This window comes from Oncorhynchus tshawytscha, linkage group LG06, assembly GCF_018296145.1.
Source record: "Oncorhynchus tshawytscha isolate Ot180627B linkage group LG06, Otsh_v2.0, whole genome shotgun sequence".
Classification (NCBI taxonomy): Eukaryota; Metazoa; Chordata; class Actinopteri; order Salmoniformes; family Salmonidae; genus Oncorhynchus; species Oncorhynchus tshawytscha.
In genome coordinates this window covers 11,406,648-11,424,890 of record NC_056434.1, presented here as the reverse complement: position 1 = coordinate 11,424,890, position 18,243 = coordinate 11,406,648, and the positions used below count along the sequence as shown (strand labels likewise).

At 42.5% G+C, this 18,243-nt stretch overlaps 2 protein-coding genes across 2 annotated transcripts; both read left to right on the top strand.

Annotated features, from left to right (window-relative positions):
- The first annotated feature begins 801 nt into the window (after positions 1-801).
- lrrc15 (leucine rich repeat containing 15) lies at positions 802-8,973 on the top strand. The gene is made up of 2 exons (XM_024422903.2): positions 802-1,066; positions 6,785-8,973. Exon 2 carries the CDS (start codon positions 6,793-6,795, stop codon positions 8,506-8,508), a length of 1,716 nt encoding a protein of 571 aa, XP_024278671.1. The 5' UTR covers positions 802-1,066; positions 6,785-6,792; the 3' UTR covers positions 8,509-8,973.
- Positions 8,974-14,886: 5,913 nt separating this feature from the next.
- LOC112253252 (leucine-rich repeat-containing protein 15) lies at positions 14,887-18,025 on the top strand (the record flags this gene model as incomplete). The annotated part of the gene is made up of 2 exons (XM_024425267.2): positions 14,887-14,991; positions 16,554-18,025. A coding segment is annotated over exon 2 (1,467 nt), but the record flags the coding sequence as incomplete, so codon positions are not given.
- Between the last annotated feature and the right edge of the window lie 218 nt (positions 18,026-18,243).

Sequence of the window (18,243 nt, the reverse complement as noted above, 5' to 3'; positions counted from 1 at the left end):
CAGTCAGCGGAATGTTAACGAGAATAATATGTGAATATAAACCCTCCTTTCTCTACAGTGCCTTCAGAATGTTTTTTTATACCATCTACAGTACACACAAAAAGTGAAAACATGTTTTTAGACATTTTTGCAAATTTATGGAGAATGAAATACTGAAACATCTCATTTACATAAGTAAAAAGTAAACCCCTGAGTCAATACTTTGTAGAAACACCTTTGGCGGCGAGTAAAGCTTTGCTTTGTCTTGGGTATGTCTGTATCAGCGTGCACATCTGGATTTTTATCCCACTCTTCCTTACAGATTTCCTCAAGCTCTGTTAGGTTAGATGGGGAGCGTTGGTGAACAGCAATCTTCAAGTCTTTCCACAGATTTTCAATGGGATTCAAGTCTGGGCTTTGGCTGGGCCACTCAAGGACTATAACATTTTTGTAACATTTATATAACATTTTTATAACATTTATCTGTTTGGATTGATCTCTAGGCTAGTGTTTCTGTACGCCTCTGAGCTATGCATGAGAAGAATCCCTGGGCCGGCCCCTCTTATGTGGGGAACATGATCAGGCTTTTGGTCATCGGTAAATTGGGCAGCCCCTCTAACCCATATCGAAAGCTCAATGTCAGTGTCTAACACACATGCATATACATTCATATCGAATGCAACAATTCCACACTTGTAGACACACAAACACGCTCCAAGGAACACACATTCATGCAAATAATCCCAAACACACACTCACACAAATACAAACCCAGCCCATTTACAGAAAGGGTGGGGCTTTCCCCTCCACCACACTTCCCAAAAATGTGTGAGAGAGGGTATGACAGAGAGAGAAAGAGCACAGGGCGTTGCAAGCAAGGGAGGAAATATTGATGAGAATGATGTACCTGATGACGAAGAGTAGAACAATGTGATGATGTGTGGTTCTGGACGAGACTGGAATCTCTATTTAAATCATATCAGACAGTCTGACGAGAAGAGGCATAGTGACGAGAGAGGATAAAAGATAACAGACGGCCCCCACCAACTAATTTCCCAGTTCACTCCTCTGCCAAGTACTGTACAAGGTAAGCTCTTCTTTACCACGTAGACTACAGCATCTTGTTTTACAATAGTTAGCAGGACACCACTTAATACTCATCAAGTGTTTTCTAAACTTTATTGTGAAGTTTTAATTGTCCAAGCAAAACCAAAGCTATCATTGTGATTATAAAGTAGACGACTGTTAAGTGTGGTTTTCTGTAACCATCAATAAATCTTTGGGCTGTGACCCAACTTGAATAACTTAAAATGAGCTCCCGAGTGGCGGAGCGGTCTAAGGCACTGCATCTCAGAGCAAGAGGCATCACTACAGTCCCAGTTTCGTATCCAGGCTTTATCACATCCGGCCGTGATTGGGAGTCTCATAGGGTGGCGCACAATTGGCCCAGCGCTGTCCGGGGTAGGCCGTCATTGTAAATAACAAACTTGCCTAGTTGAATAAAAAAACGGTACTATTTTGGGGTCTTACTATTTGCAAATGATGTGGGAATCTGAATAGAAATTTGTTTTTGAAGAGAACTGAAACTCCACTTTCAGCCCATAACAGATTTTATTCAGGAACTTTCATTTAAAAAAATCATTCATGTCACTTTCTATTACCTCTGTGATATTGTTAGTCTGTGTAACTTTCCACATATGCTCACCCTCCTTTTTGCTGGACGGATCTTTTGTGACAGGCAAATTGCTGATAATTCAGTCCAGGAAATCGGGGGAAAAAATATCTCAGCAATTAATGGTGAACTGGAAATGTTTTAGCCATTATACTGTAGAAAGTTCCAGCCCACTCCAGACTGTGGTTTGGTGAAACTGGGACAAATTATATCAGAGAGGAGTCGTGGTTTTAAATGTCAGCGCTCTTTCAAATAGGGACCTTAAGAATTGAATATTGCTGAGGAGTCAGAAGAGGCATATAAAATAGACACCATTTTCAGATTATTCTGTGTGTTACTGCAATACGGCAGTGATTCTACCTTATTTATGGCATACTATCGAATGGCAAAATAGTGCTTGTGTTGCGATTCATAACCTCAGAATGACCTCTGCTGGCCAATGGTGCTGTTAAATGTCATGGTCTTTCCTCCCAACACTTAAAGGGGAACTGCGATAGGATAATGCTCAACTACAGCTTCTTCAGCTGAAACATCTGCCTAAGAGTCAGAGATAAAGTCAGGGAACGATTCTGTCATTATACCGCTGCTATAGTCAATACTGACCAAGTTCCAGTGGTTGTCATTATGTCCCATGGGGAGCAGCATGTTACATACACACCCACACAGGTTGCTATGTTTTTGATGAGGACAAAAGTTATCAAAATCTAGTCGCAGTCATATGATATGACACCGATATTTTGATAATAAACTATAACTATGTTATTATAACTCTAAGCAAACAGGCTACATACTAACTGAACTGAAAATGTATTGAAATGGGTAACATCTGGGGAAACACCAGGAATTATTTTATATTCTTTATTTAAAAATAATAATACATGGCCTGAATAAAAACAATTCCTCTGTGGCTGTGTTCAATGGAAGGACAAACACGCTGCCTTGGAAATACATCTTAATAAGGATCCGCCCCTGTTTTTCCATTTTCGAGTAAAATTACATACCCAAATCTAACTGCCTGTACCTCAGGACCTGAAGCAAGGATATGCATATTCTTGATACCATTTGAAAGGAAACACTTTGAAGTTTGTGGAAATGTGAAATGAATGTAGGAGAATAACACATTAGATCTGGTAAAAGATAATACAAAGACAAAAACATGCGCTTTTTGTATTTTTTTTGTACCATCTTCTTTGAATTGCAAGAGAAAAAGCCATAATGTATTATTCCAGACGCAATTTAGGTTTTGGGCCACTAGGTGGCAGCAGTGTATGTGTAAAGTTTTAGACTGATCCAATGAACCATTGCATTTCTGTTCAACTGTCCAAATGTGCCTGATTGGTTTATTAATAACTTTTCAAGTTCATAGCTGTGCACTCTCCTCAAACAATAGCATGGTATTATTTCATTGTAATAGCTACTGTAAATTGGATTAACAAGAATTTAAGCTTTCTGCCAATTTCAGATATGTCTATGTCCTGGGAAATGTTCTTGTTACTTACAACCTCATGCTAATCGCATTAGCCAACATTAGCTCAACCGTCCCGTGGGGGACCCACCGATCCTGTAGAGGTCTTAATACGTCCTAGCCACACAGAAAATAGCATTCTGCTGCCATTTGATTTTAATAACGAACCAGGGTCCTTATGGAGAGAGCCCGAAACCAAACGGACTCTAATATTGGTAGAGCATTTCCACTGGGCACACACTGGTTGAATCAACGTTGTGTCAATGTAATTGCAAAGAAATGACGTTGAATCAACGTGGAATAGACGTTGAATTGACGTCTGTGCCCAGTGGGTGGTAAAAGCTGCCTCCTCTGTCATTATAAACAATTGAAACAGTCCACAGCCCCAGACAGCTGCAGTCAACCAGTCTGCTATGGCTTTGGCGTGGCCATCCTCCAACTACAGCACTTGGTGGTGAACTAAGCCACACTTAAATGTTTTATATTTTATGTTGAATTTTGCACTTCTTTTCCTGGTACTTTGCAACTTTTTACCTTTCATTCAATTAATAACATGTTAGTAGTGCACTTATTTTTGATGTTTTTCCTAACGATATTTGAGGTGGTTTCATTTTCCTTATTTGAAGCACTTACTCGAGTGGCTCTACATATGAGTGTCTGCTAACTAGGGTTGCAAAGCTACCGGTGATTTATCAAAGTTACCGGAATCTTCTGTAATTTTGGTAATTAACAGGTAATTTATGGTAATTTAGCTCATTTATACTTGAATAACTTTTTAAAAAATGTATTCATACATAGTATTCATTTTCTTTTATATCTGTGTCCATATTATCCATGATTTTCTAGTGGATAGACCATATGGTTTAGAGACAGCCTGAAAAGTGAACATGTAATCAACAATGGCATTATTTTCAATGAACTCTTCCAACTATTGTCTTTTTTCATAACTGCCACCAGTTTGGCCACAAAACATTTACAACAAAGACATAGAACCACACATTTTCCCTGACAACCCAAAGTACTCGTTACATTTTGAATGCTTAGCAGAACAGGAACATTTTGACATTTACGCACTTATAAAGAGAATATACGGTAATCGCTACTGCCTATGGTCTGGCGGACTCATTAAACACAAATGCATCTTTTGAAAATAATATCTGAGTGTTGGAGTGTGCCCCTGGCTATCCGTACAGTTTTAAAACAAGAAAATGATGCTGTTTGCTTTGCTTAATATAAGGAATTTGAAGTGATTTATACTTTTACTTTTGATACTTAAGTATATTTTAGCAATTAGATTTACCCTTGATACTTAAGTATATTTAAAACCAAATACTTTTAGAATTTTACTCAAGTAGTATTTTACAGGGTGACTCTCACTTTTACTTGAGTAACTTTCTATTACGGTATCTATACTTCTACTCAAGTATGACAATTGGGTACTTTGTCCACCACTGGATACACCGAATGTATTTCAAAATAGAATTGAAGTACTCTGAAACACCCAAAGAGTGTTGTGAAAACACTTGGTGTTTCAGACCATGTAAAAGACAGCATCAGAACACTAAAATAATGTTCTACCAAACTGTGACATGGTAAAACATGTAAAAAATAAAATAAAATAAAAAATATGCTGAAAACTTCATATTAAATACCAACCACATAGAACAACAATACATATTCTCTTTTTTCAAAGATAGAGAACATGAAAACCAAAACATCCCATTCTTATGTAGCCTATCACACACAGTTTCTTGTAATCTATGAATGTATGGTCGTACTTTTGGTTTACCCTCGTTTGAATAGAAAGGTGTGATACTCATATTAGGTTAACCGTCCCATTCCGTCCAACGATGAAGTACTATTAAATGGGGGCTAAGCAGTTGAAACAATAACAAAGTGGATCCCCTCCCCTGTTTTGATAAAAAAGCTGAGGAGTGGGGCTGGAGAAATGTAACCACTCTCAAATTCATGGGCAGACGCAAGGATTGACCATCTATGATATCAACATTATAGTTTTATTCATTTTTTGAGGGTATTATTTGTTTACATTGACTTTGTTTACAAACATTGGAGTAAAACAAGCTTATATTTTGTGACAGAGTTCATGAGGCATTTATAAGTTATATTCTTCAAGAATCAATGGTTACATACAATACATATACAAAAGTATGTGGACACCCCTTCACATCAGTGGTTTCGGCTATTTTAGACACACCCTTTGCTTGTAGGTGTATAACATCGAGCACACAGCCATGCAATCTTGATAGACAGACATTGGCAGTAGAATGGCCTTACTGATGAGCTCAAGGACTTTCAATGTGGCACCGCCATAGGATGTCACCTTTTCAACAAGTTAATAGGTCAAATTTCTGCCCTTCTAGAGCTTCCCTGGTCAACAGTAAGTGCTGTAATTGTGAAGTGGAAACGACTAGGAGCAACAACAGCTCAGCCGGGAAGTGGTAAGCCACACAAGCTCACAGAACGGGACCGCCGAGTGCTGAAGCGCGTAATATTTGCCTGTCCTCGGTTGCAACACTCACCGAGTTCCAAACTGCCTCTGTAAGCAATGTCAGCACAAGAACTGTTCTTCAGGAGTTTCATGAAATGGGTTTCCATGGCCGAGAAGCAGCACACAAGCCTAAGATCACAATGTGCAATGCAAACCGTTGGTTGGAGTGGTGTAAAGCTCGCCGCCATTGGACTCTGGAAGAGGTGGAACCGCGTTCTCTGGAGTGATGAATCGTGCTTCACTCTCTGCTAGTCCGATGGACGAATCTGGGTTTGGTGGATGCCAGGAGAACGCAGCCTACCCCAATGCATTGTGCCAACTGTAAAGTTTAGTGGAGGAGGAATAATGATCTGGGGCTGTTTGTCATGGAATGGGCTAGGCCCCTTAGTTCCAGTGAGGTAAAGTCTTAACACTCCAGTAAAGAAGACCTTTTCTTGTTTCAGCAGGACAATTCCCCCATGCACAAAGTGAGGTCCATACAGAAATGGTCTGTCGAGATTGGTGTGGAAGAACTTGACTGGCCTGCACAGAGCCCTGCCCTCAACCCCATCGAACGCCTTTTGGATGAATTGGAACGCTGACTGCGAGCCACTCCTAATCGCCCAACATCAGTGCCTGACCTCACTAATGATCTTGTGGCTGAATGGAAGCAAGTCCTTGCAGCAATGTTCCAACATCTAGTGGAAAGCCTTCCCGGAACAGTGGAGGCTGTTATAGCAGCAATGGGGGGACCAACCCCATATTAACGCCCATGATTTTAGAATGAGATGTTTGATGAGCGGGTGTCCACATACTTTTGGTTATGTAGTGTATCATTAATAAATAAGTACAAAAAATGGAGATAGCAACTGCTGATTGCCCCTAAGTCAACAGATATTTAAGATTCCAATACTAGACGATAGGCTAGTCTCTTTGGCCTGCACCCTCCCATGGTCTTATATCCACATAAAACCAATTTTACAAAACACAATTTCAAGAAATGATGATGCAGCTTTATTTGTTTGAAGCATTTTTCACCTCACTCATTTTATTTATTACATCTTATTTTACTTTGTGGATTTTTTGTTTAGTGTCACGTGCAAACACATACTGCTTTATAAACTTGACATTTTGTTTGTGTGTGCATCAAACAAAGCTAACCCCTCTTCCTCTTTTCTAGGAGCATCAATGGACCTGTCAATCAACCTCTACCCCTTTCTCCTCCTCTTTTCCATCAGTGGAGTTCTTGGAGTGTGCCCAAATGGATGCCAGTGCAGAGACAGCAAAATCCTCTGCCAAGGCAGGTCAATCACAGAGTTCCCGTCCTCAGTGCCTGACTCTACCACCACCTTCTACATCTCCAACACCAACATTACCGCTCTCAAACCCCATGACTTGGCTACTTTTGCCGAGGCCCTTGGCATCTTTGTGGTCAAAGACACTGGGATCAGAGAGGTGTTCCCTGGCACCTTTGACCTCAGTCATAACCTGGGTGCCCTGGGCTTCACCGGCACTGAGCTGAATGACCTGCCTGAGGCCCTGTTTCTAAATCTGGTGAAGCTGGAATCTCTGACTCTGAGCGGCAACAAGCTCCTGGTGCTCCGCCCTGCCTGGCTCAACTCCCTCACTGCTCTTAGGACCATGGACATTAGCAAGAACCTCATCATGTCTGTACCTGAGGAGGCCTTTCGCTCTGTCACTGAGCTGCAGCATCTCTCCCTAGCCAGGAATAACATCAGTCAGCTTTCAAGGGACACCTTCAGGGGCCTGAGAAATCTCAAATCCCTGCGTCTGAACCGGAACGCTCTCAGGGAGATCCCTGCCGGAGCGTTGGATGACCTGGTGAGCCTGGCGGAGATTTCTCTGCAGGATAATGACATCACTCATCTCTCCGCTAACCTGTTCTCCCAGCTGCAGAGCCTGCAGAAGCTTTATCTCTCCAGCAACCGGCTGACTTCCCTCCCACAGGGGATTTTCCTCAACCTCCCAAACTTGGCCCAGATCTCCCTGTATGAGAATGAGCTCCAGAGTCTGTCCCCAGGGGTTTTTGGGCCCATGGCTCTGAAGGAGCTATGGCTGTATGACAACCGGCTGACACGCCTGGAGGGCAAAACCTTCAGCAACCTGACCCAGCTACGTCTGCTGGTGCTGAGCCGGAACCAGATCAGCTCTGTGTCTCCCAGGGCCTTCAGTGGACTGGCTGAGCTGGGGGAAGTGTCCCTGCACACCAACCTCCTCACCAGCCTGCGGGAAGGGACCTTCCAGGGTCTGCCCAAGCTGGTCAACATCTCCCTCAAGCACAACTACATCAGCTCCCTCCCCGCAGGGCTTCTCCAGGGCCAGACCCAACTTGGCCAGCTGGTCCTCCACAACAACTCCCTACCCAATCTGCCCTCAGAGCTCCTCAGCACCCTAACAGTGGCCAAGGAGGTGTTGCTGGCTGACAACCCCTGGAGGTGCGACCAGGATATTGTGCCACTGCGCGACTGGCTTACACGGCACCCCACCAAGACCAACCTCAGTGCTGTGGTGTGCCTCACGCCCTCTGCCCTGAGAGGTTACAGCATAGCCAACCTGACCAACGACGAGCTGATGCAGGATACTACGACAGCCGTCCCTGATATCGCCCCCACAGAGAAGAGGAGGAAACCCCACACCCCCCCTCCCAAGACAAGCACCCCCTCTCCTGCTGCAGAGGCCACACCCACCCAGGAGCAGGGGGAGGACACCGGTAGTGGGCGGGGGAACGGAGAGGGCGTGTCCAGGAACACGCAGATCCTTATCACCGCGGTAGTCTGCACCGCTGTCATCACCAGTCTCATCGTCTGCTGCGTCTGTTGGAGGAGGAACAAGAGAGGCAGCCGCAATCTTGGCCGCAGGAACAAAAACAACTCAGTCATCTAGACTGGCCCAGAGGCCTGAGCACCACATAGGAGGTGTAGTGTACAATAATGCTGAACATGCCAGAGCAAATAACATTCTGATGTGTTTTTTCCCAAACATGTTAGCACAGGAACCCATCATGTCTCTATTAAGAACCCATGACCAAGGACAGACGAGCTTGGCCCTGACTTTTGGGAAAGTCCACTCTGATGGAATAAGTGGCTCTGATTGGGATTCCATAATATGATTACTAAGTCCCTCTTGAAGCTCTTTAGCAAGCTTGCTGTGGTCTGATGTTTTGCACAAAAAAAAAAGATATAAACTGTAACAATAATCACATGAAAATGGCATGGATGGTATGCACAAAATGCCATGCATGTTTTTCTTTCCAATACTGGACAAATACTTCATACTGAACAAATCTAATGTTCAAAATATATCTAATCACATACCTGTTGATTTTCAAGTAAAGCATTCTTTCTATGATTTACTGACTGAAATTAGGCTTGTTATTGTGTCATTTTTATATCAATACTTATTGCACTAATTAATAGATATACAGTGTATTCAGAAAGTATTCAGACCCTTTCACTTTTTTCCACATTTTGTTACGTTACTGCCTTATTCTAAAATGGATTAAATTGTTTTTTTCTCTCTCATCAATCTACACACAATACCCTAGAATGACAAAGCAAAAACAGGTTTTTAGAAAATATCTACGTAAGTAGCTCTCCGAATGCCCTGTAGGCTGGTTTCATCTCATTGCAAATGGTTATGCTTCACACACACAAATCAAGTAAAATGACTGACTGTTATATTTAATAAATATGCTACATATTAGTGATATTCTGAAATGCTTAAGAGACAAGGGTTCATTGTGTGGCACAGTGTGTTAAAAATGACATTTTACCAACAATGTGTTTAATTGATGTGAGGGCATTCAACTTCTCTTCTTCAGTATTTGATCAAGTTGCACATCACAAACACTTGTTCTTCAGGAAAACTGAGTCCTGGCTATTGGAGTGAGAAGTCAACACACAAATCAAATGTGGATTGCATTCTGAGTAGGCTACAACAGAGATTCATGATCAGATGGGTTTATGCCAAGGTTTCATGATGAGGTTGGCTGGGGTGCACATTAAGAGCTCTGCAATTACCTTGGCACCCACTGGTTATGTGTGGGCGAGATTCTGACTTTAACCTTGTACATTCCATGTGTCTAATGCTCGCTGATGGTATTTAGCGGCGGAATGTAAACCTTATCTCAACTGTATACTGCAGTGGGTCACAAATCAACCAATGGTTTTTACACTTCATTAGAGTAGACTATAAAACACTCCCATCTAGTAGACACATAATAAGTTATATTTGATCTGTCATGCTCAACAAAATTTCACAAACCATAAAATCCAGAGGCTAAAGCAAGGTTAGTTGACTAGCTAACAAGGCTAAAATAGTAGGACTAAATAGCATTAGGCTAGTTATTTGTCACACAGCTACTGTACCTAGAAAACAAACACATTACGATTAGAAAACACATATTAACCTAGACAATAGCTATATTTATCAGGAAAAACTGAGTATTGGCTGAATAGCTAGTCAGACTGACCAAATGTAGCTAGCTAACTAGGTAGTTGAACAGAAAAAAAGTTAACTTAAACTCTCTAACTTGTTATTTGTGTGTATTTAGGAGTAAAACCAATAATGTGCTTTCAAGCAAATAAAAATACTTATCCACAAACAGCTATTAGCTAAGTTAAAACTGACAACTTGAAGCAGAAGAATGTCTCCTACTTTGTCGACTTCACACTTCAAAGCTGTTATCCATGAAACTTGAGCATGCTGGGAGCTGGGTGAACTTCAATTTGGCTCCCAAATCGAATTCCTTTGGCGCACAAGAGCAGGGATCTGTATAAATCTGCTATAGATTTGTCTTTGTGTGTATCAATAGATACAAATACTTTTTTGGTATCTCCCGCTGGCAGTGAACGAATGAGAGTTTATTAATGCTTCATTATAGTAATAATTATACCGGTATACCAGTAATATTTTTATTTATTTTTTATTTTTATTTATTTCACCTTTATTTAACCAGGTAGGCTAGTTGAGAACAAGTTCTCATTTGCAACTGCCACCTGGCCAAGATAAAGCAAAGCAGTGTGACACAGACAACAACACAGAGTTACACATGGAGTAAACAATAAACAAGCCAATAACACAATAAACAAGTCAATGACACAGTAGAAAAAATAAATACAGTGTGAGCACTATATACAGTGTGTGCAAATGGCATGAGGAGGTAGGCAATAAATAGGCCATAGGAGCGAATAATTATAATTTAGCAGATTACCACTGGAGTGATAAATGAGCAGATGATGATGTGCAAGTAGAGATACTGGTGTGCAAAAGAGCAGAAAAGTAAATAAAATAAAAACAGTATGGGAATGAGGTAGGTAGATTGGGTGGGCTATTTACAGATGGACTATGTACAGCTGCAGCGATCGGTTAGCTGCTCAGATAGTTGATGTTTAAAGTTGGTGAGTGAAATAAAAGTCTCCAACTTCAGCGATTTTTGCAATTCGTTCCAGTCACTGGCAGCAGAGAACTGGAAGGAAAGGGGGCCAAATGAGGTGTTGGCTTTGGGGATGATCAGTGAGATATACCTGCTGGAATGTGTGCTACGGGTGGGTGTTGTTATCGTGACCAGTGAACTGAGATAAGGCTGAGCTTTACCTAGCATAGACTTATAGATGACCTGGAGCCAGTGGGTCTAGCGACGAATATGTAGCGAGGGCCAGCCGACTAGAGCATACAGGTCGCAGTGGTGGGTGGTATGAGGTGATTTGGTAACAAAACGGATGGCACTGTGATAGACTGCATCCAGTTTGCTGAGTAGAATATTGGAAGCAATTTTGTAGATGACATCGCAGAAGTCGAGGATCGGTAGGATAGTCAGTTTTACTAGGGTATGTTTGACGGCGTGATTAGATTTTTGATTGGAGATGTTTAATATGAGTCTGGAAGGAGAGTTGACAGTCTAGTCAGACACCTAGGTATTTATAGTTGTCCACATATTCTAGGTCGGAACCGTCCAGGGTGGTGATGCTAGTCGGGAGGGCGGGTGCGGTCAGCGAACGGTTGAAAAGCATGCATTTGGTTTTACTGGTGTTTAAGAGCAGTTGGAGGCCACGGAAAGAGTGTTGTATGGCATTGAAGCTTGTTTGGAGGATATTTAGCACAGTGTCCAAGGAAGGGCCAGAAGTATACAGAATAGTGTCGTCTGCGTAGAGGTGGATCAGGGAATCGCCCGCAGCAAGAGTGACATCATTGATATATACAGAGAAAAGAGTCAGCCCGAGAATTGAACCCTGTGGTACCCCCATAGAGACTGCCAGAGGTCCGGACAACATGCCCTCCGATTTGACACACTGAAATCTGTCTGCAAAGTAGTTGGTGAACCAGGCGAGGCAGTCATTAGAAAAACCAAGGCTATTGAGTCTGCCGATAAGAATACGGTGATTGACAGGGTCAAAAGCCTTGGCCAGGTTGATGAAGACGGCTGCTCAGTACTGTCTTTTATCGATGGCGGTTATGATATCGTTTAGTACCTTGAGCGTGGCTGAGGTGCACCCGTGACCGGCTCGGAAGCCGGATTGCACAGCGGAGAAGGTACGGTGGGATTCGAAATGGTCAGTGATCTGTTTATTAACTTGGCTTTCGAATACTTTAGAGAGGCAGGGAAGGATGGATATAGGTCTGTAACAATTTGGGTCTAGGGTGTCACCCCCTTTGAAGAGGGGGATGAGCATGGCAGCTTTCCAATCTTTAGGGATCTCGGACGATACGAAAGAGAGGTTGAACAGGCTGGTAATAGGGGTTGCAACCAATGGTGGTGGATAGTTTTAGAAAGAGAGGGTCCAGATTGTCTAGCCCAGCTGATTTGTACGGGTCCAGGTTTTGCAGCTCTTTCAGAACATCTTCTGTCTGGATATAGGGAGTGAAGGAGAAGCTGGGGAGGCTTCGGTGAGTAGCTGCGGGGGAGGTGGAGCTGTTGGCCAGAGTTGGAGTAGCCAGGAGGAAGGCATGGCCGGCCGGTGAGAAATGCTTATTGACATTTTCGATTATCATGGATTTATCAGTGGTGACCGTGTTACCTAGCCTCAGTGCAGTGGGCAGCTGGGACGAGGTGCTCTTGTTCTCCATGGACTTTACAGTGTCCCAAATCTTTTTGGAGTTAGAGCTACAGGATGTGAATTTCTGCAAACCTTCCTGGTAAAATAAGGGCAAAATAAAATAAAAATCAGTAATATACAAACTTATCTGGTAAAATAAGGGTTAAATCAAATAAAAAACAGTAATACAGTATACCTACCTAGGCTACATGAAATTGCTCATAAAGAATAGGCCTTAATCACTTGTGTTCATTATGGAAAAAGATATTAGGCCTTGTCCCGGGCCTTTCATTTCTGACAGCATTGGCCTCTTGAAGACAATTTCTCTTCAAAATAACTGATGAATTGAACAATAACAATATAATATTGTACATAAGTCACAATACATTTGAATATTGAATATAGTGATTCGCATTGTATTAGCAGTATTATATATTACAATATACAGTATTTCCGTTGCATAAGCATCAATCCCTCTCCTCTGGGGAAAACTGTGAAACTGCATGTTTGACACAAGGCCAGCGTTATGGGTGGGCCAGGCCCCTCTAAGGACCTCCCGTCATGCCGGTCCTGTGTCAAACATGCAGTGTCACAGTGTCTACCATACCTCCTTGCCCAGCAAAATAAAATATTGGGATGGGCAAAATCTGACCGTGACTTGCACCGACACAAAGTTGCATCAATTTCAGATAAAGCATCCGAGTGAGCGAAACAGCACCCCTCTGTCTCCGTATGTGTAGCCCATGTATCTGATTCTGTCTGGACAGAAATATTATGGCATGTCATACTCTTTTTGGCCAGACAGCATCGAATACATGGGACACATGTAGTAAGACAGAGGGGAGCTGTTTACAGTGCCAGACAAAATAAAGAAAAAACATTGAATGAGTGGGTGTGTCCAATCTTTTGACTGGCACCGTATATAAAAAATGATTTGATGAAAAATAGGTTTTGAACGTATTGCTATTAGCCCATACAAACACATTGAATAACAGATTCACTACATGGATCAACAGATTGTCCCCCAAAAATATCAAAAGGAAGTTTGTTCTGAAGTGTCTATCCTATATCTGAGAGATATAAGAAAGATTAGGAAACATTTGTTCTTTTTATTGTATTTAACCCCTTATTTTTTTAAACTGAACAGTCTCCATATATACTGTACTTCCATTCATTTTTTCAAGATTGTTTTCTGAGGCCTGTGGGAGTCCTAGATCAAAACAACCGACATATACGTGTCCGTGAGAGTCTCACCTTATTAGTGTGTCGCCCAAACTGTTGGGAAACTACAGACAGAAGTTGGCAGATCGGCTGTACCGACTTCAGAAGAATGCCAAGACGCTTGCGAGGGTCGTGGAGCAAAATGGAGAACACCATAGTGTTTGGGAGAGTCTCATCTTTCCACAGAGGTGTTCACTACAGACGATTTTGGGAGAAGACCGGTTTTTGGGATGTCTCATATTCTGACGAACACCACTCTAGCTCTGTCACCTTTCACCGCAGATGCGGAAGTCTGACATCGGCTGATGCGATGGGTTGAGACGCATCCAACAGATATCTCTAGCTTAAACTGACAGCTTTTTATGGGGATATTTTATTATTATGCTAATTAGATTTCTGGGGGAGCAGACATCGACTCTAGGAAGGTAATACATTTTTATAGTTAAATTACATCTTTACTATAAAACCAATTAAAACAGTTTGTGAGCGCAAGGAGGTCTCATAAAATCAAATGCCCGTCCAACTGATTCGCTCTAGCCAGGCCCTGGTTTGACAAAGGAACATTTGATTGTACCTGTAGTATTTTGGTAAGAAAGCTGCCAATGCAGAATGGTGCTACTGAGTGGTGGTGGAGGACACATGAGGCTAAATTCAAACAGACAGGAAACGGGAAGTAAACAACTAAACACGCAATTATACACAACTGCAAGAGAGCTGGTTTAGGGCTTCATAGGCTATCTTGAATAATGCAGCATGTAAGCTTTCCGCCAACTTTCGGCAGGTAAATGAAGACATTGCCACCTTAACTTTCCTAAATGAATGATAGAAACTCTTCTACCTACTACTTTATGAACCTGCTAGTTTATGAATATGTACATTCACCTCCCCAATGTGTGTTCTATGGTCTCATGTCTCTGTTCCTTCTTATCTCTGAAAGCAGAGGGTTCTCTATTCACGCCCCACGATATCACACTAGAAGCTTGCTGTGGGACTTAGATAAGCTGATTAAAACAGGAGTAAACTATATAACGATGTGTTTGCCTGACTCTCTCTATAACTGTCTTACTCGCCTCTGTCGATTATAAGCCTCAAGACGAGAGGAAATCATCAGGTATGGCTGTTTCCTTTTGTGTCAGACGTCACTTACATGAAAACGTTGACTAGCCTGTACAGTATACCGTCATTGACTAGCCTGTACAGTATACCGTCATTGACTAGCCTGTACAGTATACCGTCATTGACTAGCCTGTACAGTATACCGTCATTGACTATTCTGTACAGCATACCGTCATTGACTAGCCTGTACAGTATACCGTCATTGACTAGCCTGTACAGCATACCGTCATTGACTATTCTGTACAGTATACCGTCATTGACTATTCTGTACAGCATACCGTCATTGACTATTCTGTACAGTATACCGTCATTGACTATTCTGTACAGCATACCGTCATTGACTATTCTGTACAGCATACCGTCATTGACTAGCCTGTACAGCATACCGTCATTGACTATTCTGTACAGCATACCGTCATTGACTATTCTGTACAGTATACCGTCATTGACTATTCTGTACAGTATACCGTCATTGACTAGCCTGTACAGCATACCGTCATTGACTAGCCTGTACAGCATACCGTCATTGACTATTCTGTACAGCATACCGTCATTGACTATTCTGTACAGCATACCGTCATTGACTAGCCTGTACAGCATACCGTCATTGACTATTCTGTACAGCATACCGTCATTGACTATTCTGTACAGCATACCGTCATTGACTAGCCTGTACAGTATACCGTCATTGACTAGCCTGTACAGTATACCGTCATTGACTATTCTGTACAGCATACCGTCATTGACTAGCCTGTACAGTATACCGTCATTGACTATTCTGTACAGTATACCGTCATTGACTAGCCTGTACAGTATACCGTCATTGACTATTCTGTACAGTATACCGTCATTGACTAGCCTGTACAGTATACCGTCATTGACTAGCCTGTACAGTATACCGTCATTGACTAGCCTGTACAGTATACCGTCATTGACTAGCCTGTACAGTATACCGTCATTGACTAGCCTGTACAGTATACCGTCATTGACTATTCTGTACAGTATACCGTCATTGACTAGCCTGTACAGTATACCATCATTGACTAGCCTGTACAGTATACCGTCATTGACTAGCCTGTACAGTATACCGTCATTGACTAGCCTGTACAGTATACCGTCATTGACTAGCCTGTACAGTATACCGTCATTGACTAGCCTGTACAGTATACCGTCATTGACTAGCCTGTACAGTATACCGTCATTGACTAGCCTGTACAGTATACCGTCATTGACTAGCCTGTACAGTATACCGTCATTGACTAGCCTGTACAGTATACCGTCATTGACTAGCCTGTACAGTATACCGTCATTGACTAGCCTGTACAGTATACCGTCATTGACTAGCCTGTACAGTATACCGTCATTGACTAGCCTGTACAGTATACCGTCATTGACTAGCCTGTACAGTATACCGTCATTGCTCTGCTTAGCATTTATCGTTTTGCTGCAGATATCAGATGTTTTTCTCTGTGAATCAGTAATATGAAGGTGATTATATCAAGTTATTTGCAATATCAAAAACAAACTCTTACCAGGAAATGTTTTATATATTTTCAGGAAAAATGACTAGAGGACACACCTTCATCTGTCTTCTGCCTTTACTGATTGGGTATTCATCTCAGTCCTGTCAGAAGGACTGTTCCAAAGAAAACCAGGATGTTTATGGCATGGACGTGACACAGATCCCAGTAAGTCTGAAAGCAGGTGTCACAGAGGTCTTCTTTGTGGACAGTAACATCACTGTCATCCCAAAGGGGGCCTTCGCCACCAACCCGAAGCTGGAAAAGGTAGCATTCATCAACACCCCCACTGTGTCCGTAGAGAACGGTGCTTTCGAGGGATTGGTCAACCTCAAGCATATTGAGATCTCCAATACCCCACTAACATCCTTGTCTGTAGATGTCTTCCAAGACCTGCACAACCTGGAAGAACTTCTGCTGAAACACAACAAGATCCGTAGTCTGGAGAAAGGATTGTTTGATGGCCTTAAGAAACTGAGAGAACTCCAATTGCACATAAACAAGATTGACACCATTGAGGAGGGGACATTTGATGACCTAGAAAACCTTCGGACCCTCCATCTGGCCAAAAACGACCTCAGTTCTGTGTCCTCCGCCCTGTTCTCGAAGCTGCACAAACTGGAGATACTGAGGCTCTATGAGAACCAACTTACCGCCATTCCTGACGATATATTAGAAAATCTATCCAATTTAAAGGAGATCGCTCTACAGAGTAACAACATCACTTCAATATCAGCCAATTTGTTCCCACATAAAGACAAATTAAACAAGATACTTTTGGACAATAACATGTTGACTGAATTGCCTCCAGAAATATTTGTGGGCTTTCCTCTGCTTAAAGCATTGACACTAAATGGAAATAAACTTGCAAGTCTACCTCCTGTCCTCTTTGGAGAGATGCCCAAACTGACTGAGTTGAGTCTCAGTCGAAACAGTCTTACCAGCCTTCCTCAGGGAGTATTTAGTCCTCTTAAGAAACTCAAGAAGTTGGATCTGTCTAACAACCAATTGTTAACCGTGTCTGAAGAGTCTTTTGAGGGCCTTGAGAAGCTAACAGAACTCAATCTTCAATACAACCACATGAAATCATTGAAAGCAAACACCTTTGAAAAGCTGACATCACTAACCACCCTTAGACTGGCTCATAATATCCTGGGGACACTTCCAGAGGATGTATTTGACCCCTTACCAAAACTCAGCAAAGTCTATTTAAACAACAACACTTGGCATTGTGACTGCAGGATGGTCCCCCTCTTCAATTGGATGAAGGCAAACCCTGGCAAGATCAAGTCTATGACTCCTGAGATCTGTAACCAGCCGGAGGATTTAAAGGGACAAGAAATCATGTCTCTCAAAGAGGACCAGCTCATATGTCCTGTATCTCCTCTGACCACCATCCCTTCACTCACCACAACCACCACCTTAGCCCCTACCACAACCACCACCTTAGCCCCTACCACAACCACCACTTTAGCCCCTACCACAACCACCACCTTAGCCCCTACCACAACCACCACCTTAGCCCCTACCACAACCACCACCTTAGCCCCTACCACAACCACCACCTTAGCCCCTACCACAACCACCACCATAGCCCCTACCACAACCACTACCTTAGCCCCTACCACAACCACCACCTTAGCCCCTACCACAACCACCACCATAGCCCCTACCACAACCACCACCTTAGCCCCTACCACAACCACCACCTTAGCCCCTACCACAAC

Excerpts from the sequence above, each read along its gene's own strand:
- lrrc15 (XM_024422903.2), top strand. The coding sequence starts at position 6,793 with ATGGACCTGTCAATCAACCTCTACCCCTTTCTCCTCCTCTTTTCCATC.